Source organism: Bombina bombina, chromosome 5, assembly GCF_027579735.1.
Source record: "Bombina bombina isolate aBomBom1 chromosome 5, aBomBom1.pri, whole genome shotgun sequence".
Taxonomy (NCBI): domain Eukaryota; kingdom Metazoa; phylum Chordata; class Amphibia; order Anura; family Bombinatoridae; genus Bombina; species Bombina bombina.
In genome coordinates, this window is record NC_069503.1 from 1,105,020,855 (window position 1) to 1,105,045,720 (window position 24,866).

The window sequence follows — 24,866 nt, forward strand, 5'->3', positions numbered from 1 at the left end:
TTAAACTCCAATGTATTTGTAATCATCACACAAAAGCCATATGTTTCTCTTTCCGCTAATTGTGGATTATTATTATTTCTCTTGCAAGATGTATCAAGTCCACGGATTCATCCATACTTGTGGGTTATTCTCCTTCCTAACAAGAAGTGGCAAAGAGAGCACCCACAGCAGAGCTGTCTATATAGCTCCCCCCTTAGCTCCACCCCCACCCCCCAGTCATTCTCTTTGCCTACTCTAAGTACTAGGAAGGGTAAAGTGAGTGTGGTGACAAAAATGTTAGTTTTTATTTTCTCAAGCAAAAGTTTATTTTAAATGGTACCGGTGTGTACTATTCACTCTCTGGCAGAAAAGGGATGAAGATTTCTGCAAGGAGGATGATGATCTTGGCACTTTGTAACTAAGATCCACTGCTGTTCCCACAGAGGCTGAGTACAGCAAAACTTCTGTTGGGGGAATGGTTTGCATGCTAGGCTGCATTGAGGTATGTTCAGTCAATTTTTTTCTAAACAGACTGTGATAATTCTAGAAAAGGCTGGCAGTATCCCCATGAGGGAAGGGTAAGCTGTATTCTGACACTTAGTAGGGAATCCCAGCTTGCATAAAGGGCTCAGTTGTTACTGGTGACACTTTTTTATTGAAAACTTAACGTTTTTTGAGGGACTTTCAGGGGTCATTGTGGCTTATTTAAGGGTTATTAACCCATATGGCTAGTTTAGAAACACTTTGCTGCGTTTCTTTTAGGCCCCACTAACATCGAGTGAGGTGGGAGGGGCCTATTTTCGCGCCTCAGTTGCTCAGTTTCTTTTACACCGAAGACACTAACTGCTTCTCCATAGGGTCCTTCTGTGTTTGAGGGCCTAAATGAAGTTTTTTCCCCACAAATCTATCCTTAAGGGCAGGTAGGCGCCACAGCAGAGCTGTGGCAAGGTGCTGAACGTCTTTATACCGGTTTTTGACGTTTTGTCAATCCGGTTTTTACATTAAGGGGTTAATCGTTTATTTGTCTGGCTGTGCTTTATGATTCTACTGTAAAAATTTCGAAGATTTTACTGCTTTTTTACACTGTTTTGCAGAGTTTGTGCATCTTTTTTTCTCTTAAAGGCACAGTACCGTTTTTTCTAAGTATTATTTACTTTGATTAAAGTGTTTTCCAAGCTTGCTTGTTTCATTACTAGCCTGTTTAACATGTCTGACATCAAGGAAAATCCTTGTTCAATGTGTTTAGAAGCCGTTGTGGAACCCCCTCTTAGAATGTGTCCCACTTGCACTGATATGTCTATAAATTATAAAGAGCATATTATAGCACTTAAAAATATAGCAATAGATGATTCTCCGACAGAAAATGAGGGTATGCCATCTAGCTCTCCCGAAGTGTCACAACCAGTAACGCCTGCACAAGTGACGCCAAGTACCTCTAGTGCGTCGACTTCATTTACTTTACAAGACATGGCCACAGTTATGAATACAACCCTCACAGAGATTTTATCTAAACTGCCTGGGTTACAAGGAAAGCGTGACAGCTCTGGGTTCTGAGCCTTCTGACACTTTAGTAGCCGTTTCCGATATACCCTCACAATGTTCTGAGTAGGGGTAAGGGATTTGCTATCTGAGGGAGAGATTTCTGATTCAGGAAAGACGCTCCCTCAGACAGATTCTGATATGACGGCCTTTAAATTTAAGCTTGAACACCTCCGCTTGTTGCTCAGGGAGGTATTAGCGACTCTGAATGATGGTGACCCTATAGTGGTCAAAGAGAAATTGTGTAAAATGGACAAATACTTAGAGGTTCCTGTTTACACTGATGTTTTTCCAGTCCCTAAGAGGATTGCGAATATTGTTACTAAGGAGTGGGATAGACCAGGTATACCGTTCGCTCCCCCTCCTGTTTTTAAGAAAAAATTTTCCCATATCTGACACCATGCGGGACTCGTGGCAGACGGTTGCTAAGGTGGAGGGAGCTATTTCTACTCTCGCTAAGCGTACAACTATATACCTATCGAAGACAGTTGTGCTTTCAAAGATCCTAAAGAAAATGTTTGTTCATCAAGGTTTTCTTCTCCAACCTATTGCGTGCAGCTGCTTTCTGGTTCGAGGCTCTAGAAGAGGCTCTTCAGATGGAAACTCCATTAGAGGATATTATGGATAGAATTAAGGCTCTTAAGTTGGCTAATTCTTTCATTTCAGATACCGCTTTTCAACTGGCTAAATTAGAGGCAAAGAATTCAGGTTTTGCCATTTTAGCACGTAGGGCTTTATTGCCCAAGTCCTGGTCTACTGATGTGTCATCCAAATCTAAACTTTTGAACATCACTTTCAAAGGAAAGACCCTATTCGAGCCTGAACTGAAAGAGATTATTTCAGACATCACTGGAGGGAAAGGCCATGCCCTCCAGGATAAAACAAATAAAATGAGGACCAAACAAAATAATTTTCGGAACTTCAAGGGTGGTCCCGCTTCAGCTTTCCCTGCTGCAAAGCAAAAGGGGAATTTTGCCCAATCCAAGTCAGTCTGGAGACCTAACCAGGCTTGGAACAAGGGTAAACAGGCCAAGAAGCCTGCAGCTGCCTCCAAGACAGCATGAAGGGGTAGCCCCCGATCCGGCACTGGATCTAGTAGGGGGCAGACTCTCTCCGCTCAGGCTTGGGCAAGAGATGTTCACGATTCCTGGGCTTTAGAAATTGTGTTCCAGGGATATCTTCTGGACTTCAAAGACTCCCCCCCCCCCCTATCTACACATCCCTATTCACAGATATCATCATCAATTCCTCAGATTCGCCTTTCTGGACAGGCATTACCAGTTTGTGGCCCTTCCCTTTGGGTTGGCCACGGCTCCCAGAATTTTCACAAAGGTGCTAGGGTCCCTTTTGGCGGTTATAAGACCACGGGGCAAAGCTGTGGCGCCTTATCTAGACGACATCTTAATTCAGGCGTCGACCTTCCAGTTAACCAAGTCTCACACAGACATCGTGTTGGCTTTTCCAAGATCTCACGGGTGGAAGGTGAACATAAAAAAAGAGTTCTCTCTTCCCTCTCACAAGAGTTTCTTTCCTAGGGACTCTGATAGACTCGGTAGACGGAGGTCAGAAAATCAAAACTCCTAACCACTTGCCGAGCTCTTCATTCCATTCCTTTGCCATCAGGGGCTCAGTGTATGGAGGTAATCGGACTCATGGTCGCGGCAATGGACATAGTTCCTTTTGCACGCCTACACCTCAGACCACTGCAACTATGCATGCTCAAACAGTGGAATGGGGATTATGCAGATTTATCTCCTCAAATACATCTGGATCAGGAGACCAGAGATTCTCTTCTCTGGTGGTTGTCTCAGGACCACCTGTCTCAGGGAATGTGTTTCCGCAGCTCATAGTAACGACAGATGCCAGCCTGCTGGGCTGGGGTGCAGTCTGGAACTCCCTGAAAGCACACGGCTTATGGTCTTGGGAGGAATCTCTCCTCCCGATAAACATTCTAGAACTGAGAGTGATATTCAATGCGCTTCAGGCGTGGCCTCAGCTAGCTGTGGCCAAATTCATCAGATTTCAGTCGGACAACATCACGACTTTAGCTTATATCAATCATCAAGGAGGAACATGGAGTTCTCTAGCGATGATGGAGGTAACCAAAATAATCCGATGGGCGGAGATTCACTCTTGCCATCTTTCAGCAATCCATATCCCAGGGGTAGAGAACTGGGAGGCGGATTTTCTAAGTCGTCAGACTTTTCATCCGGGGAGTGAGAGCTCCATCCGGAAGTATTTGCCCAGCTGACACAGCTATGGGGCACACCAGAATTGGATCTGATGGCGTCCCGTCAGAACGCCAAGCTTCCTTGTTACGGGTCTAGGTCCCGGGATCCACAGGCAGTACTGATAGATGCTCTAGCAGTGCCCTGGTCCTTCAATCTGGTCTATGTATTTCCACCGTTTCCTCTCCTCCCACGTCTGGTTGCCAGAATCAAGCAGGAGAGAGCTTCGGTGATTCTGATAGCACCTGAGTGGCCACGCAGGACTTGGTATGCAGACCTAGTGGACATGTCATCTGTTCCACCGTGGACTCTGCCGATGAGGCAGGACCTTCTAATCCAAGGTCCATTCAAGCATCCAAATCTTATTTCTCTGCGTCTGACTGCTTGGAGATTGAACGCCTGATTTTATCAAAGCGTGGTTTCTCTGAGTCGGTCATTGATACCCTGATTCAAGCTAGAAATCCTGTCACCAGGAAAATTTATCATAAGATATGGCGAAAATATCTTTGTTGGTGTGCATCCAAGGGTTACTCATGGAGTAAGATTAGGATTCCTAGAATATTGTCTTTTCTCCAAGAAGGATTGGAGAAGGGATTATCAGCTAGCTCCTTAAAAGGACAGATATCTGCTTTGTCTGTTCTTTTACACAAGCGTCTGGCAGTTGTCCCAGACGTTCAGGCGTTTAGTCAGGCTTTAGTCAGAATCAAGCCTGTATTTAAACCCGTTGCTCCTCCGTGGAGCCTAAACTTAGTTCTTAAAGTTCTTCAAGGGGTTCCGTTTGAACCTATGCATTCCATAGATATTAAGCTTCTATCTTGGAAAGTTCTGTTTCTCCAACATTGGTGTGTCCGGTCCACGGCGTCATCCTTACTTGTGGGAATATCTCTTCCCCAACAGGAAGTGGCAAAGAGTCCCAGCAAAGCTGGGCATATAGTCCCTCCTATGCTCCGCCCACCCCAGTCATTCTCTGCCGTTGCACAGGCAACATCTCCACAGAGATGGTTAAGAGTATGTGGTGTTTAGTTGTAGTTTTTTTATTCTACTATCAAGAGTTTATTTTAAAATAGTGCTGGTATGTACTATTTACTCTGAAACAGATAAGGATGAAGATTTCTGTTTGTGAGAGGAAGATGATTTTAGCAGACAGTAACTAAAATCCATTGCTGTTTCCACATAGGACTGTTGAGATGAAGTAACTTCAGTTGGGGGAAACAGTTAGCAGACTTTTCTGCTTAAGGTATGACAAGCCATATTTTTAACAAGACTGTGTAATGCTGGAAGGCTGTCATTTCCCCTCATGGGGACCGGTAAGCCATTTTCTTAGTTTCAAACAGAATAAAGGGCTTAATATGGGCTATAAAACTGGTAGTCACTTTTATGGGCTAAATCGATTGCTTTATTTGGACATTTTATACATGTTTATGCTGATAATTCACACTTATAAACTTGGAACGTTTTTTTTTTTAACGTCAGGCACTATGTTAGACACCTTTTCCAGTCAGGGAGGGCCTTCCCAGTTTTAGGCTGAGCCTCATTTTCGCGCCATTACTGCGCAGTTGTTTTTGAGAGCAAGACATGCAGATGCATGTGTGAGGACCTGAAAGTAGTTGGAAAAGTTTCTAGAAGGCGTCATTTGGTATCGTATTCCCCTCTGGGCTTGGTTAGGTCACAGCAAAGGCTGTAGCTGGGACTGTATAGGGGTTAAATTTGTAAACGGCTCCGGTTCCGTTAATTTAAGGGTTAAAGCTCTGAAAATTGGTATGCAATACTTTTAATGCTTTAAGACACTGTGGTGAAATTTTGGTAAATTTTGAACAATTCCTTCATACTTTTTCACATATTCAGTAATAAAGTGTGCTCTGTTTAAAATTTAAAGAGACAGTAACGGTTTTGGTTTAAAACGTTTTTTGTGCTTTATTGACAAGTTTAAGCCTGTTTAACATGTCTGTGCCTTTGGATAAGCTATGTTCTATATGTATGAAAGCCAATGTGTCTCCCCATTCAAAATTGTGTGATAATTGTGCCATAGCGTCCAAACAAAGTAAGGACAGTACTGCCACAGATAATGAAATTGCCCAAGATGATTCCTCAGATGAGGGGAGTAGACATGATACTACATCATCTCCTACTGTGTCTACACCAGTTTTGCCCACGCAGGAGGCCCCTAGTACATCTAGCGCGCCAATGCTTATTACCATGCAACAATTGACGGCTGTAATGGATAACTCCATAGCAAATATTTTATCCAAAATGCCTGCATATCAGAGAAAGCGCGATTGCTCTGTTTTAAACACTGAAGAGCAGGAGGGCGCTCATGATAATTGTTCTGTCATACGCTCACACCAATCTGAAGTGGCCATGAGGGAGGTTTTGTCAGATGGGGAAATTTCAGATTCAGGAAAAATTTCTCAACAAGCTGAACCTGATGTTGTGACATTTAAATTTAAATTAGAACATCTCCGCACACTGCTTAAGGAGGTGTTATCTACTCTGGATGATTGTGACAACTTGGTCATTCCAGAGAAATTATGCAAGATGGACAAGTTTCTAGAGGTTCCGGTGCACCCCGACGCTTTTCCTATACCCAAGCGGGTGGCGGACATAGTGAATAAGGAGTGGGAGAAGCCCGGCATACCTTTTGTCCCCGTCCCCCCCCCCCCTATATTTAAGAAATTATTTCCTATGGTCGACCCCAGAAAGGACTTATGGCAGACAGTCCCTAAGGTCGAGGGGGCAGTTTCTACTCTAAACAAGCGAACTACTATCCCTATCGAGGATAGTTGTGCTTTCAAAGATCCTATGGATAAAAAATTGGAAGGTTTGCTTAAAAAGATTTTTGTACAGCGGGGTTACCTTCTACAACCCATTTCGTGCATTGTTCCTGTCACTACAGCAGCGTGGTTCTGGTTCAAGGAACTAGAAAAGTCGCTCAGTAGAGAGACTCCGTATGAGGAGGTTATGGACAGAGTTCACGCACTTAAGTTGGCTAACTCTTTTATTTTAGATGCCGCTTTGCAATTAGCTAGATTAGCGGCGACAAATTCAGGGTTTGCAATTGTGGCGCGCAGAGCGCTTTGGCTAAAGTCTTGGTCAGCGGATGTATCATCCAAGACAAAATTGCTTAACATCCCTTTCAAAGGTAAAACTCTCTTTGGGCCAGAATTGAAAGAGATTATCTCAGACATCACTGGGGGAAAGGGCCACGCCCTTCCACAAGATAGGCCTTTCAAGGCCAAGAATAAGTCTAATTTTCGTTCCTTTCGCAATTTCAGGAACGGACCGGCCTCTAGTTCTGCATCCTCTAAGAAAGAGGGTAATGCCTCACAGTCCAAACCAGCCTGGAAACCTATGCAAGGCTGGAACAAGGGTAAGCAGGCCAAGAAGCCTGCTGCTGCTAACAAAACAGCATGAAGGAGTGGCCCCCGATCCGGGACCGGATCTAGTAGTGGGCAGACTCTCTCTCTTTGCTCAGGCTTGGGCAAGAGATGTTCAGGATCCCTGGGCACTAGAAATAGTTTCTCAGTATTATCTTCTGGAATTCAGGGAACTACCCCCAAGGGGAAGGTTCCACATGTCTCACTTATCCTTAAACCAAATAAAGAGACAGGCGTTCTTACATTGTGTAGAAGACCTGTTAAAGATGGGAGTGATACACCCTGTTCCAATGACGGAACAAGGAATGGGATTTTACTCAAATCTGTTCGTAGTTCCCAAAAAAGAGGGAACCTTCAGACCAATTCTGGATTTAAAGATGCTAAACAAATTTCTCAGGGTACCATCGTTCAAAATGGAAACCATTCGAACGATTCTACCCACTATCCAGGAAGGTCAATTTATGACTACCGTGGATCTAAAGGATGCGTACCTACATATTCCTATCCACAAAGAACATCATCAGTTCCTAAGGTTCGCCTTTCTGGACAAACATTACCAGTTTGTGGCCCTCCCATTCGGGTTAGCCACTGCTCCAAGGATTTTCACAAAGGTACTCGGGTCCCTTCTAGCGGTTCTAAGACCGAGGGGCATTTCAGTAGTACCGTACTTGGACGACATTCTAATACAGGCGTCGTCCCTTTCAAAAGCAAAGGCTCATACAGACATCGTTTTGGCCTTTCTCAGATCTCACGGATGGAAGGTGAACATAGAAAAGAGTTCTCTGTCTCCGTCAACAAGAGTTCCCTTCTTGAGAACAATAATAGATTCCTTAGAAATGAGGATTTTTCTGACAGATGTCAAAACTTCTAAGCACTTGTCAAGTTCTTCACTCTGTTCCACGTCCTTCCATAGCTCAGTGCATGGAAGTAGTAGGGTTGATGGTTGCAGCAATGGACATAGTTCCTTTTGCACGAATTCATCTAAGACCGTTACAACTGTGCATGCTCAAACAGTGGAATGGGGACTATACAGACTTGTCTCCAGTGATTCAAGTAGATCAGAAGACCAGAGATTCACTCCGTTGGTGGCTGACCCTGGACCATCTATCCCAGGGAATGAGCTTCCGCAGACCAGAGTGGGTCATTGTCACGACCGACGCCAGTCTAGTGGGCTGGGGCGCGGTCTGGGAATCCCTGAAAGCTCAGAGACTATGGTCTCGGGAAGAGTCTCTTCTCCCGATAAACATTCTGGAACTGAGAGCGATATTCAATGCTCTCAGGGCTTGGCCTCAGCTTGAAAAGGCCAGATTCATAAGATTCCAATCAGACAACATGATGACTGTTGCGTATATCAATCATCAGGGGGGAACAAGGAGTTCCTTAGCGATGAAAGAAGTGACCAAAATAATACAATGGGCGGAGGATCACTCCTGCCATCTATCTGCGATCCACATCCCAGGTGTGGAAAACTGGGAAGCGGATTATCTGAGTCGTCAGACCTTCCATCCGGGGGAGTGGGAACTCCACCCGGAGATCTTTGCCCAGTTGACTCAATTATGGGGCATTCCAGACATGGATCTGATGGCGTCTCGGCAGAACTTCATGGTTTCTTGCTACGGGTCCAGATCCAGGGATCCCAAGGCGACTCTAGTGGATGCACTAGTAGCACCTTGGACCTTCAACCTAGCTTATGTGTTTCCACCGTTTCCTCTCATTCCCAGGCTGATAGCCAGGATCAAACAGGAGAGGGCCTCGGTGATCTTGATAGCTCCTGCGTGGCCACGCAGGACTTGGTATGCAGACCTGGTGAATATGTCATCGGTTCCACCATGGAAGCTACCTTTGAGACAGGACCTTCTTGTTCAGGGTCCATTCGAACATCCAAATCTGGTCTCCCTCCAGCTGACGGCTTGGAGATTGAACGCTTGATTCTATCAAAGCGTGGGTTTTCAGATTCTTTGATAGATACTCTGGTTCAGGCCAGAAAACCGGTAACTAGAAAGATTTACCATAAAATATGGAAAAGATATATCTGTTGGTGTGAATCCAAGGGATTCCCATGGAATAAGATAAAAATTCCTAAGATTCTTTCCTTTCTGCAAGAAGGTTTGGATAAAGGATTATCTGCGAGTTCTCTAAAGGGACAGATTTCTGCTTTATCTGTCTTACTACACAAACGACTGGCAGCTGTGCCAGATGTTCAAGCATTTGTTCAGGCTCTGGTTAGGATCAAGCCTGTTTACAGACCTTTGACTCCTCCGTGGAGTCTAAATCTAGTTTTTTCAGTTCTTTAAGGGGTTCCGTTTGAACCTCTACATTCCATAGATATTAAGTTATTATCTTGGAAAGTTTTGTTTTTGGTTGCTATTTCTTCTGCTAGAAGAGTTTCAGAGTTATCTGATCTGCAGTGTACTCCGCCCTATCTGGTGTTCCATTCAGATAAGGTTGTTTTGCGTACTAAGCCTGGTTTTCTTCCAAAGGTTGTTTCCAACAAGAATATTAACCAGGAGATAGTTGTACCTTCTTTGTGTCCGAAACCAGTTTCAAAGAAGGAACGTTTGCTACACAATTTAGATGTAGTCCGTGCTCTAAAATTCTACTTAGAAGCTACAAAAGAATTCAGACAAACATCTTCTCTGTTTGTCGTCTATTCTGGTAAAAGGAAAGGTCAAAAAGCAACTTCTACCTCTTTCCTTTTGGCTTAAAAGCATCATCCGATTGGCTTATGAGACTGCCGGACGGCAGCCTCCTGAAAGAATCACAGCTCACTCCACTAGGGCTGTGGCTTCCACATGGGCCTTCAAGAACGAGGCTTCTGTTGATCAGATATGTAAGGCAGCGACTTGGTCTTCACTGCACACTTTTGCCAAATTTTACAAATTTGATACTTTTGCTTCTTCGGAGGCTATTTTTGGGAGAGAGGTTTTGCAAGCCTTGGTGCCTTCCGTTTAGGTAACCTGATTTGCTCCCTCCCTTCATCCGTGTCCTAAAGCTTTGGTATTGGTTCCCACAAGTAAGGATGACGCCGTGGACCGGACACACCAATGTTGGAGAAATCAGAATTTATGCTTACCTGGCGGTCCACGGCCAGCCCTGGTTTTTTAATCAGGTCTGATGAATTATTTTCTCTAACTACAGTCACCACGGTACCATATGGTTTCTCCTATATTTTTCCTCCTGTCCGTCGGTCGAATGACTGGGGTGGGCGGAGCCTAGGAGGGACTATATGCCCAGCTTTGCTGGGACTCTTTGCCATTTCCTTTTGGGGAAGAGATATTCCCACAAGTAAGGATGACGCCGTGGACCGGACACACCGTTGGAGAAAGTAATTTATCAGGTAAGCATAAATTCTGTTTTTTAGTAGCTATCTCTTCGGCTCGAAGAGTTTCTGAGTTATCTGCTTTACAGTGTGACTCACCTTATCTTGTTTTCCATGCAGATAAGGTGGTTTTGCGTACCAAACCTGGATTCCTTCCTAAGGTTGTTTCTAATAAGAATATCAATCAGGAAATTGTTGTTCCTTTGCTGTGTCCTAATCCTTCTTCAAAGAAGGAACGTCTGTTGCACAATCTTGATGTGGTTCGTGCTTTAAAGTTCTACTTACAAGCAACTAAAGATTTCCGTCAAACATCTTCATTGTTTGTTGTTTATTCTGGTAAGCGGAGAGGTCAAAAGGCTACGGCTACCTCTTTCTTTTTGGCTGACCAGCAACTTCCTGAAAGGATTACTGCTCATTCTACTAGAGCAGTGGCTTCCACATGGGCTTTTAAAAATGAGGCTTCTGTTGAACAGTTTTGTAAGGCGGCGATTTGGTCTTCGCTTCATACTTTTTCCAAATTTTACAAATTCGATACTTTTGCTTCTTCGGAGGCTATTTTTGGGAGAAAGGTTCTGCCATGCAGTGGTGCCTTCCGTTTAAGGTACCTGTCTTGTCCCTCCCTTCATCCGTGTCCTAAAGCTTTGGTATTGGTATCCCACAAGTATGGATGAATCCGTGGACTCGATGCATCTTGCAAGAGAAAACAGAATTTATGCTTACCTGATAAATTTATTTCTCTTGCGATGTATCGAGTCCACGGTCCGCCCTGTCTCTTTAAGACAGGTAGTATATTTTAATTTAAAAAACTTCAGTCACCTCTGCACCCTATATTTTCTCCTTTTTCTTCCTAGCCTTCGGTCGAATGACTGGGGGGTGGAGCTAAGGGAGGAGCTATATAGACAGCTCTGCTGTGGGTGCTCTCTTTGCCACTTCCTGTTAGGAAGGAGAATATCCCACAAGTATGAATGAATCCGTGGACTCGATACATCGCAAGAGAGAGAAATTTATCAGGTAAGCATAAATTCTGTTTTTGTTTTTTTTTTTTTTAATGGACATTGTATTCACTTTCTCTTTTCTATTAGGTGTTTTTTTTTTTTTTTTTTTTTTTTTTTTGCTTTTAAAATCTTAGAGATATATCCATTTCTTTTCCAGACCTCCAGTGTTTCAACAGCCAGTAATATTCCTTGGGGCAGATGTAACCCACCCACCAGCAGGGGATGGTAAAAAGCCTTCAATTGCAGCGGTAAGAATTTGTCTAATTTGTCTATTTTGTATTTTCTTAATCTTTAGAATCATGATATTCAACTGTTTTAGAAGTGTTTTGATATAAAAATAACTTAAAAGATATGCACACTGTTTGTTACCTATATAACTTTAAATGTCAAATGTTCAAAAATTGGAATTCTCTTAGATAGCACTTAACATTTATTTATATTTAAATATAAATTGTAATTTTGCAGTGTGGTTTTTATTTTGTTTTATTATTTTTGCTTGTGAGAAAAATGTAATAGTTTTGTCTTGTCATTCCCTGCTAGCAGTTAAATGGTATAGGAGTGCAAAAATAGTAATAAGTTTGATGTAAATACCTACCCTACTTTTTTTCTTTCAGGTTGTAGGTAGCATGGATGCTCACCCCAACAGATATTGTGCCACCGTGAGAGTACAGCAGCACAGGCAGGAGATCATCCAAGACTTGTCTGCCATGGTTCGTGAACTTCTCATCCAGTTCTACAAATCTACACGCTTTAAACCTACAAGGATCATCTTCTACAGAGATGGTGTCTCTGAAGGTCAATTCCAGCAGGTTAGTAGCATTCACCTGAAAGTGAGAGTGATATGTTTGTAAAGTTTTAATTAATTTAAATACCCAAAATGTTAAATTTGTGATCAATATGTGAACGTCTATTTTATTTTATGTGCTAGATTCAGTACTTTAGGGTCACACCAGTATCTTTGTCTACACTTATGTGCAGGTTCTTCATCATGAGCTGCTTGCTATACGAGAAGCTTGTATAAAACTAGAAAAGGATTACCAGCCTGGGATTACCTTCATTGTTGTTCAGAAGAGGCATCACACACGCCTTTTCTGTACTGACAGAAACGAGCGGGTAAGTTGAATTATTTTTGTGTTGTCATGGCTAAAACGTCACATGTACAGATTACTTCCATTTCAGTTTCCATGACAATTGTTGTGCTGGGGCATTTAATCTGTACTCATTTTGTGGTGTTAAATTTGCCTCTTTCTTGCTATAGGTAGGGAAAAGTGGCAATATACCAGCTGGTACCACAGTGGACACAAAGATCACCCACCCCTCAGAGTTTGATTTTTATCTATGCAGTCATGCTGGTATACAGGTAGGTCATTTGCTGAATTTACAGCTCCTATATGATTAGATTGTTTGCAGAGAATGGATACAATTATTTTGTTGGTGTGTGTGCATTTGTGGGTTTTTGGTTAGTTTGTTTTTTTTAACATCCCCAATATATTACAGAACTACATTTTATAATTATATTAAGTAAAATGTTCCATAAACAATTATACATTTAGAACAGATATTATAAAGATTTTTTTTTAAGTGAGTTATATGGTAGCAGTACATCAATACGTAAAGTGCCACCAAAGTAAAATGTTTCATGATTTAGATAAATCATACAATTTTAAACTTTCCAATATACTTCCATTATCAAACAATTCACATTCTTTTTTTATAAGCTCACTTTCTGAGGCTCCAGCTCATTCTGAGCATGTGCAAAGTGCACAGTATAAATGTATATGTATTTTGTGATTGGCTGGTGGCTGTCACTTGATGCAGTGGGAGTGACAAGTAAGTTCTATAGCATTGTCTTTTTTGTTGTGTATTTGTCTATTATTCAATTCTACTGTATTTAGTGGTCCTCTGAACACTTAAAACACTGTTCCATAGTTATCCAGGACTATTAAAGGGATACCCAAGTCAAAATTAAACTTCCATCATAGATCATGCAATTTTAATCAACTTTTCAATTTCCATTAACAAAATGTGCTGTCTTTTTATATTTAAACTTTGAGTCACCAGCTCCTACTTAGCATGTACAAGAATGCACAGAATAAATGTATATGCATTTGTGATTGGTTGATGGCTGTCACATGGTACGTGTATGCATTTGTCATTGGCTGATGGCTGTCACATGGTACGGGGGAGTGGAAATGGACATAACTTTTAAAATTGTCAGAAAAAAACTACTGCTCATTTAAAGTTCACACTAAGTGCTGTTGCATTGTCTTGTTACCTTGCATTTGCTGATTATGCAAATCTACTGTTTATTGGTCCTTTAAATGGACTCTGTGTGTGTGGAAAAAATAAATCTCAGTGCGGCAATTATTAATTGCTTGACTATCGGAGAAAACACGTTTTTAATTATTAATATGCAGCATCATAAAATAAGTGATGTTAAATTTAAAAATTACATCCATGCAAATATGTTATACGGAGTATCAGTATTTCATGTCTGGTATCACTGTACAGCCTGAGTATTAAAATTAACATTTAGCAGATCATTTTAAAATAGTGCATTGTTAATTGATAAACATTGAGTAAAACCATAACTTCTAGAGACAGTATTCTTCATACTTCTGTCTTTAATGTACAGTATTCTTAATTAAAGACTTCTGTCTTTAATGAACAATGTGGGCTGTATCTCTCAACTTTTTAACACGTGCTGTACTTTCCCTATGATACCGCATGATATATATAATCAGAGCTGCAGGAAGCTCCCTCATTGCCAGATATAAGGTTACAGCAGAGAGCTGGAGTTCCTTAGCTCCAGGCATCTTCCCGCATATGGAACCGGAGTACAATAGAGAGCTATTTGGGGGAATCAGAGAGGTTGGGTGGGTTGAGGAGGATCACTACACTGCAGAAAAAAAAAAAAAAAAAAACTGCCTAGGATGGTGTTGACAAGAAAGAGGGAAGATAACTATTTGGGAGGGATCAGGGGGTGGGAGGTGTCAGGTGGGAGGGTAATTTCTATTCTAAAGCTAAAATTATCTTTACATCCTGCCTGATTAACTCCTTCACTGTCTGGAAGAAAAGAAGTGTGGTGCACAGCTGCAATTAGCAGCATTCGAATTACCAAAAAGCAATGGCAGTCATATGTCTATTTCTAAACAAAGGGGATCAGAGAGAAGCTTTTACAACCATTTGTGCCATGATTGCACAAGCAGTATGTACATCAATTGAGTGAGAAACCCAGTTTGTGAAAAAGTTAACTATTTTGTATATGATTACATTTGGCAGTGAAATGGTGGCATGAAATATAAATTAATTTGTGTTTGTGTGTGTATATATATATATGTATGTTTGTGTGTGTATATATATATATATATATATATATATATATATATATATATATATATTCTTTTCTCTTGTTAAGTGTATCCAGTCCACGGATCATCCATTACTTGTGGGATATTCTCCTTCCCAACAGGAAGTTGCAAGAGGATCACCCACAGCAGAGCTGCTATATAGCTCCTTCCCTCACTGCCATATCCAGTCATTCTCTTGCAACTCTCAACTAAGATGGAGGTCGTAAGAGGACTGTGGTGTTTTATACTTAGTTTATTTCTTCAATCAAAAGTTTGTTATTTTTAAATGGTACCGGAGTGTACTGTTTATCTCAGGCAGTATTTAGAAGAAGAATCTGCCTGCGTTTTCTATGATCTTAGCAGAAGTAACTAAGATCCTTTGCTGTTCTCACATATTCTGAGGAGTGAGGTAACTTCAGAGAGGGAATGGCGTGCAGGTTTTCCTGCAATAAGGTATGTGCAGTTAAAATATTTTTCTAGGGATGGAATTTGCTAGAAAATGCTGCTGATACCGAAGTAATGTAAGTAAAGCCTTAAATGCAGTGATAGCGACTGGTATCAGGCTTATTAATAGAGATACATACTCTTATAAAAGTGTATTTTAAAACGTTTGCTGGCATGTTTAATCGTTTTTTACATATGTTTGGTGATAAAACTTATTGGGGCCTAGTTTTTCCACATGGCTGGCTTGAATTTTGCCTAGAAACAGTTCCCTGAGGCTTCCCACTGTTGTAATATGAGTGGGAGTGGCCTATTTTGGCATTTTTTTGAACAGCAAAAATTACAGACACAGACATCCAGCTTCTTCCTGCATGATCCAGGACTTCTCTTAAGGGCTCAAAAGGCTTCAAAAGTCGTATTGAGGGAGGTAAAAAGCCACAGTAGAGCTTTGGCAGTTGTTGTGACTGTTTAAAAAACGTTTTTGTCATTTGTTATTCCGTTTTTGGTATTAAGGGATTAATCATCCATTTGCAAGTGGGTGCAATGCTCTGCTAACTTATTACATACACTGTAAAAATGTTGTTAGTGTAACTGCATTTTTTCACTGTTATTTCAAAATTTGGGAAAATTTGTGTTGCTTAAAGGCGCAGTAACGTTTTTTATATTGCTTGTAAACTTGTTTTAAAGTGTTTTCCAAGCTTGCTAGTCTCATTGCTAGTCTGTTTAAACATGTCTGACACAGAGGAACCTACTTGTTCATTATGTTTGAAAGCCATGGTGGAGCCCCATAGGAGAATGTGTACTTAAATGTATTGATTTCACCTTAAACAGTAAAGATCAGTCTTTATCTATAAAAGAATTATCACCAGAGAGTTCTGTCAAGGGGGAAGTTAGGAGAGATACAGAGCGCGCAAATGCTGTTAGAGCCATGTCTGATACTGCGTCACAGTATGCAGAACATGAGGACGGAGAGCTTCAGTCTGTGGGTGACATCTCTGACTCGGGGAAACCTGATTCAGAGATTTCTAATTTTAAATTTAAGCTTGAGAACCTCTGTGTATTGCTTGGGGAGTATTAGCTGCTCTGAATGACTGTAACACAGTTGCAATTCCAGAGAAATTGTGTAGGCTGGATAGATACTATGCGGTGCCGGTGTGTACTGACGTTTTTCCTATACCTAAAAGGCTTACAGAAATTATTAGCAAGGAGTGGGATAGACCCGGTGTGCCCTTTTCCCCACCTCCTATATTTAGAAAAATGTTTCCAATAGATGCCACTACACGGGACTTATGGCAGACGGTCCCTAAGGTGGAGGGAGCAGTTTCTACTTTAGCAAAGCGTACCACTATCCCGGTTGAGGACAGTTGTGCTTTTTCAGATCCAATGGATAAAAAATTGGAGGGTTACCTTAAGAAAATGTTTATTCAACAAGGTTTTATTTCACAGCCCCTTGCATGCATTGCGCCTGTCACTGCTGCGGCGGCATTCTGGTTTGAGGCCCTGGAAGAGGCCATCCAGACAGCTCTATTGAATTAAATTATTGACAAGCTTAGAACGCTTAAGCTAGCTAACTCATTTGTTTCTGATGCCATTGTTCATTTGACTAAACTAACGGTTAAGAATTCCGGATTCGCCATCCAGGCGCGTAGGGCGCTATGGCTTAAATCCTGGTCAGCTGACGTGACTTCAAAGTCTAAATTACTCAACATTCCTTTCAAGGGGCAGACCTTATTTGGGCCTGGCTTGAAGGAAATTATTGCTGACATTACTGGAGGCAAGGGTCATACCCTTCCCCAGGACAGGGCCAAATCAAAGGCCAAACAGTCTAATTTTCATGCCTTTCGAAATTTCAAGGCAGGAGCAGCATTAACTTCCTCCGCTTCAAAACAAGAGGGAACTGTTGCTCATTCCAGACAGGCCTGGAAACCTAACCAGTCCTGGAACAAGGGCAAGCAGGTCAGAAAGCCTGCTGCTGCCCCCAAGACAGCATGAAGGAAAGGCCCCCTATCCGGAAACGGATCTAGTGGGGGGCAGACTTTCTCTCTTTGCCCAGGCGTGGGCAAGAGATGTTCAGGATCCCTGGGCGTTGGAGATCATATCTCAGGGATATCTTCTGGACTTCAAAGCTTCTCCTCCACAAGGGAGATTTCATTGTTCAAGGTTATCAGCAAACTAGATAAAGAAAGAGGCATTCCTAAGCTGTGTGCAAGACCTCCTAGTAATGGGAGTGATCCATCCAGTTCCGCGGACGGAACAAGGACAGGGATTTTATTCAAATCTGTTTGTGGTTCCCAAGAAAGAGGGAACCTTCAGACCAATCTTGGATCTAAAGATCTTAAACAAATTCCTCAGAGTTCCATCATTCAAAATGGAAACTATTCGGACCATCTTACCCATGATCCAAGCGGGTCAGTACATGACCACAGTGGACTTAAAGGATGCCTACCTTCACATACCGATTCACAAAGATCATCATCGGTTCCTAAGGTTTGCCTTTCTAGACAGGCATTACCAATTTGTAGCTCTTCCCTTCGGGTTGGCCACTGCCCCGAGAATTTTTACAAAGGTTCTGGGCTCACTTCTGGCGGTTCTAAGACCGCGAGGCATAGCGGTGGCTCCGTATCTAGACGACATCCTGATACAGGCGTCAAGCTTTCAAATTGCCAAGTCTCATACAGAGATAGTTCTGGCATTTCTGAGGTTGCATGGGGGGAAAGTGAACGTGGAAAAGAGTTCTCTATCACCACTCACAAGAGTCTCCTTCCTAGGGACTCTTATAGATTCTGTAGAGATGAAAATTTACCTGACGGAGTCCAGGTTATCAAAACTTCTAAATGCTTGCCGTGTCCTTCATTCCATTCCACGCCCGTCAGTGGCTCAGTGCATGGAAGTAATCGGCTTAATGGTAGCGGCAATGGACATAGTGCCATGTGCGCGCCTGCATCTCAGACCGCTCCAATTATGCATGCTAAGTAAGTGGAATGGGGATTACTCAGATTTGTCCCCTCTACTAAATCTGGATCAAGAGACCAGAGATTCTCTTCTCTGGTCCATCTGTCCAAGGGTATGACCTTTCGCAGGCCAGATTGGACGATTGTAACAACAGATGCCAGCCTTCTAGGTTGGGGCGCAGTCTGGAACTCCCTGAAGGCTCAGGGATCGTGGATTCAGGAGGAGAAACTCCTCCCAATAAATATTCTGGAGTTAAGAGCAATATTCAATGCTCTTCTAGCTTGGCCTCAGTTAGCAACACTGAGGTTCATCAGATTTCAGTCGGACAACATCACGACTGTGGCTTACATCAACCATCAAGGGGGAACCAGGAGTTCCCTAGCGATGTTAGAAGTCTCAAAGATAATTCGCTGGGCAGAGTCTCACTCTTGCCACCTGTCAGCGATCCACATCCCAGGCGTAGAGAACTGGGAGGCAGATTTTCTAAGTCGTCAGACTTTTCATCCGGGGGAGTGGGAACTCCATCCGGAAGTGTTTGCTCAACTGGTCCATCGTTGGGGCAAACCAGAACTGGATCTCATGGCGTCTCGCCAGAACGCCAAGCTTCCTTGTTACGGATCCAGGTCCAGGGACCCGGGAGCAACGATTATACATGCTCTAGCAGCTCCTTGGTTCTTCAACCTGGCCTATGTGTTTCCACCGTTTCCTCTGCTTCCTCGACTGATTGCCAAAATCAAACAGGAGAGAGCATCGGTGATTCTGATAGCGCCTGCGTGGCCACGCAGGACCTGGTATGCAGACCTAGTGGACATGTCATCTCTTCCACCATGGACTCTGCCTCTGAGGCAGGACCTTCTAATACAAGGTCCTTTCAATCATCCAAATCTAATTTCTCTGAGACTGACTGCATGGAGATTGAACGCTTGATTCTATCAAGGCGTGGCTTCTCCGAGTCAGTCATTGATACCTTAATACAGGCTCGGAAGCCTGTCACCAGGAAAATCTACCATAAGATATGGCGTAAATATCTTTATTGGTGTGAATCCAAGAGTTACTCATGGAGTAAGGTTAGGATTCCTAGGATATTGTCCTTTCTCCAAGAGGGTTTGGACAAAGGCTTATCAGCTAGTTCTTTAAAAGGACAGATCTCTGCTCTGTCTATTCTTTTGCACAAACGTCTGGCAGAAGTTCCAGACGTCCAGGCATTTTGTCAGGCTTTGGTTAGGATTAAGCCTGTGTTTAAAACTGTTGCTCCCCCGTGGAGCTTAAACTTGGTTCTTAAAGTTCTTCAGGGAGTTCCGTTTGAACCCCTTCATTCCATTGATATTAAACTTTTATCTTGGAAAGTTCTGTTTTTGATGGCTATTTCCTCGGCTCGAAGAGTCTCTGAGTTATCTGCCTTACATTGTGATTCTCCTTATCTGATTTTTCATTCAGACAAGGTAGTTCTGCGTACCAAACCTGGGTTTTTACCTAAGGTGGTTTCTAACAGGAATATCAATAAACAGATTGTTGTTCCATCATTGTGTCCTAATCCTTCTTCAAAGAAGGAACGTCTTTTGCATAATCTGGACGTAGTCCGTGCCTTGAAGTTTTACTTACAGGCTACTAAAGATTTTCGTCAAACATCTGCCCTGTTTGTCGTTTACTCTGGACAGAGGAGAGGTCAAAAAGCTTAGACAACCTCTCTCTCCTTTTGGCTTCGGAGCATAATACGCTTAGCCTATGAGACTGCTGGACAGCAGCCCCCTGAAAGGATTACAGCTCATTCTACTAGAGCTGTGGCTTCCACCTGGGCCTTTAAAAATGAGGCCTCTGTTGAACAGATTTGCAAGGGTGCAACTTGGTCTTCACTTCACACCTTTTCAAAATTTTACAAATTTGACACTTTTGCTTCTTCAGAGGCTGTTTTTGGGGGAAAGGTTCTACAGGCAGTGGTTCCTTCCGTTTAAGTTCCTGCCTTGTCCCTCCCATCATCCGTGTACTTTAGCTTTGGTATTAGTATCCCACAAGTAATGGATGATCCGTGGACTGGATACACTTAACAAGAGAAAACATAATTTATGCTTACCTGATAAATGTATTTCTCTTGTAGTGTATCCAGTCCACGGCCCGCCCTGTCCTTTTAAGGCAGGTCTAAATTTTAATTAAACTACAGTCACCACTGCACCCTATGGTTTCTCCTTTCTCGTCTTGTTTCGGTCGAATGACTGGATATGGCAGTGAGGGGAGGAGCTATATAGCAGCTCTGCTGTGGGTGATCCTCTTGCAACTTCCTGTTGGGAAGGAGAATATCCCACAAGTAATGGATGATCCGTGGACTGGATACACTACAAGAGAAATAAATTTATCAGGTAAGCATAAATTATGTTTTTTATGACACGTTGAGTCCACGGATCATCTTAATTACTAATGGGATATTCACCTCCTGGTCAGCAGGAGGCGGCAAAGAGCACCACAGCAAAGCTGTTAAATAGCTCCTCCCTCCCACTCCAGCCATTCTCTTTGCCTACGATAGTGCTAGGAATTGGTAAAGTTAGGTGTTAGAAAAGATTCTTCAATCAAGAGTTTATTATTTTAAAAGTAGTACAAGATTGTTCTGCTTTGTTCTAGGGTGTAGCCGTAGTCCATATCAGTCTCTTCAGTAGAGCAGTGGTGGTTTTAGAGCAATGGGAACTGGTGGGACATAATTCTCACTGCGCCTCCCATATATTGATGCTGCCCTAAATCATGAATACCTGAGGGATATGTTTGAGCTGAAAAAAAACCTAACACCTGCAAAAAAGCCGTGTTCAGCTCCTAACGCAGCCCCATTGTTTCCTATGGGGAAACACTTCCTACGTCTGCACCTAACACTCTAACATGTACCCCGAGTCTAAACACCCCTAACCTTACACTTATTAACCCCTAATCTGCCGCCCCCGCTATCGCTGACCCCTACATATTATTTGTAACCGCTAATCTGCCGCTCCGTACACCCCCGCCACCTACATTATCCCTATGTACCCCTAATCTGCTGCCCTAACATCGCCGACCCCTATATTATATTTATTAACCCCTAATCTGCCGCCCCCAACGTCGCCTCCACCTAACTACACTTATTAACCCCTAATCTACCGACCGGACCGCTACTATAATAAATGTATTAACCCCTAATCCGCCTCACTCCCGCCTCAATAACCCTATAATAAATGGTATTAACCCCTAATCGCCCCTCCCTAACATTGCCGACATCTAACTTCAAGTATTAACCCCCTAATCTGCCGACAGGAGCTCACCGCTACTCTAATAAATTTATTAACCCCTAAAGCTAAGTCTAACTTTAACCCTAACACCCCCCCTAAATTAAATATAATTTAAATCTAACTAAATAAATTAACTCTTATTAAATAAATTATTCCTATTTAAAGCTAAATACTTACCTGTAAAATAAACCCTAATATAGCTACAATATAAATTATAATTATATTATAGCTATTTTAGGATTTATATTTATTTTACAGGTAACTTTGTATTTATTTTAACCAGGTACAATAGCTATTAAATAGTTAAGAACTATTTAATAGCTAAAATAGTTAAAATAATTACAAAATTACCTGTAAAATAAATCCTAACCTAAGTTACAATTAAACCTAACACTACACTATCAATAAATTAATTAAATAAAATACCTACAATTACCTACAATTAAACCTAACACTACACTATCAATAAATTAATTAAATACAATATCTACAAATAAATACAATGAAATAAACTAACTAAAGTACAAAAAATAAAAAAGAACTAAGTTACAAAAAATAAAAAAAATATTTACAAACATCAGAAAAATATTACAACAATTTTAAACTAATTACACCTACTCTAAGCCCCCTAATAAAATAACAAAGCCCCCCAAAATAAAAAAATGCCCTACCCTATTCTAAATTACTAAAGTTCAAAGCTCTTTTACCTTACCAGCCCTGAACAGGGCCCTTTGCGGGGCATGCCCCAAAGAATTCAGCTCTTTTGCCTGTAAAAAAAAACACATACAATACCCCCCCCCCCCAACATTACAACCCATCACCCACATACCCCTAATCTAACCCAAACCCCCCTTAAATAAACCTAACACTAAGCCCCTGAAGATCTTCCTACCTTATCTTCACCATACCAGGTTCACCGATCGATCCAGAAGAGCTCCTCCGATGTCTTGATCCAAGCCCAAGCGGGGGGCTGAAGATGTCCATGATCCGGCTGAAGTCTTCATCCAAGCGGGAGCTGAAGAGGTCCATGATCCGGCTGAAGTCTTCTATCAATGGCATCTTCTATCTTCTTTCTTCCGGATCCATGTTCATCTTGCAGACCTCCGACGCAGAACATCCTGCTGGCCCGACGGACTACCGACGAATGAAGGCTCCTTTAAGGGACATCATCCAAGATGGCGTCCCTCGAATTCCGATTGGCTGATAGGATTATATCAGCCAATCGTAATTAAGGTAGGAAAATTCTGATTGGCTGATCCGATCAGCCAATCAGATTGAGCTCGCATGCCCCGCAAAGGGCCCTGTTCAGGGTTTAGTAATTTAGAATAGGGTAGGGCATTTTTTTATTTTGGGGGGTTTTATTTTATTAGGGGGCTTAGAGTAGGTGTAATTAGATTAAAATTGTTGTAATATTTTTCTGATGTTTGTAAATATTTTTTTATTTTTTGTAACTTAGTTCTTTTTTATTTTTTGTACTTTAGTTAGTTTATTTCATTGTATTTATTTGTAGATATTGTATTTAATTAATTTATTGATAGTGTAGTGTTAGGTTTAATTGTAGGTATTTTATTTAATTTATTGATAGTGTAGTGTTAGGTTTAATTGTAACTTAGGTTAGGATTTATTTTACAGGTAATTTTGTAATTATTTTAACTATTTTAGCTATTAAATAGTTCTTAACTATTTAATAGCTATTGTACCTGGTTAAAATAAATACAAAGTTGCCTGTAAAATAAATATTAATCCTAAAATAGCTATAATATAATTATAATTTATGTTGTAGCTATATTAGGGTTTATTTTACAGGTAAGTATTAAGATTTAAATAGGAATAATTTATTTAATAAGAGTTAATTTATTTTGTTAGAATAAAATTATATTTAACTTAGGGGGTGTTAGGGTTAGGGTTAAAATTAGCTTTAGGGGTTAAAAAATTTATTAGAGTAGCGGTGAGCTTCGATCGGCAGATTAGGGGTTAATACTTGAAGTTAGGTGTCGGCGATGTTAGGGAGGACAGATTAGGGGTTAATACTATTTATTATAGAGTTATTGAGGCGGGAGTGAGGCGGATTAGGGGTTAATAACTTTATTATAGTAGCGGTGCAGTCCGCTCTGCAGATTAGGGGTTAATAAGTGTAGGCAGGTGGAGGCGACGTTGAGGGGGGCAGATTAGGGGTTAATAAATATAATATAGGGGTCGGCGGTGTTAGGGGCAGCAGATTAGGGGTACATAGCTATAATGTAGCTGGTGGCGGCGTGCGGACGGCAGATTAGGGGTTAATAATAATATGCAGGGGTCAGCTATAGCGGGGGCGGCAGATTAGGGGTTAATAAATATAATATAGGGGTCGGCGGTGTTAGGGGCAGCAGATTAGGGGTGCATAAGTATAACGTAGGTGGCGGTGGGCAGATTAGGGGTTAAAAAAAATGTAATCGAGTGGCGGCGATGTGGGGGGACCTCGGTTTAGGGGTACATAGGTAGTTTATGGGTGTTAGTGTACTTTAGAGCACAGTAGTTAAAGGGCCACTGTAAGTAAATATTTTCTATGCCTGTTACTAACTAACTACCCCAAATACGCTTTTTATCAATAGCATTTCATTAACATATCTCTACCGTATATCAGAAATCTTGTCTGCAAATTTAATTGTTTTCCAAACCCACTCCGTGGGTATCCTTTGCTCTGTACCAATCCGTTTACAATACCTAGGTTTCAAAATGGCGCTTTAAACACAAAGTTATTGGTTTAAGTATTTTGAACACACAGTGCTGAAAATAGTGGGCAGGATAACGTGACATCATCGGCGAATAAAAGATATAACTTTTAGAACGTTATGAAACTTCGTTTTGGAGAAAATATAGGTCAGTAGGTTTTAATTAGTATAATAGGGAACTAGTGTTGTCTTTACTAACATTCTACCACTTTATTCACCACTTTGACCCTTATGAATAAAAAAGCATAAAGTCACAAGCTCTTGAGTGCTACAAGTGTACTCCTTTCTGTGGTTATCTCTTTAACCACATCCAGCCTCCATAATTTATATACAGTACACAGCACCACAGACTCATATACCACAGCATTGATCGGGGATATACTCTCCAGCCTGCCATATATAGAGATCTAGAGCTTCTAATAATTCTTTCAATAATAAAAAAGTAGTGCCATTGGTTCTCTCTTTCTGTTACCAAGTAATACAAAAACCTGTAATACAGGATTCTCTACCAATAGAGCACACCGTGTAATTGTTCAAAAATAAAGAACAATTATAATCAATAGTGGTACAGTTAGACACACGTTGTTGCCTAAGTACAATGTCATCCAAGTGGGAAACTGACAGACTATCCAGACAACAAAAAAGAGAGGCTGATCTGAATGAGGTCTTTAAAAATCCTCAAAATGGAACAGTCAATGTACAGGATAAAATGAATTTAGCATTAAAAAACATT

The 24,866-nt window shown here is 41.6% G+C and overlaps 1 protein-coding gene across 1 annotated transcript in view; it reads left to right on the forward strand.

The window, feature by feature from the left end:
• Positions 1-24,866, forward strand: part of AGO2 (argonaute RISC catalytic component 2) — a 598,276-nt gene that overhangs the window by 463,437 nt on the left and 109,973 nt on the right. The window contains exons 14-17 of the mRNA XM_053715953.1: positions 11,592-11,682; positions 12,049-12,243; positions 12,413-12,547; positions 12,693-12,794. Coding sequence (XP_053571928.1) covers positions 11,592-11,682; positions 12,049-12,243; positions 12,413-12,547; positions 12,693-12,794 — 523 coding nt within the window. The remainder of the gene's footprint in view (positions 1-11,591; positions 11,683-12,048; positions 12,244-12,412; positions 12,548-12,692; positions 12,795-24,866) is intronic.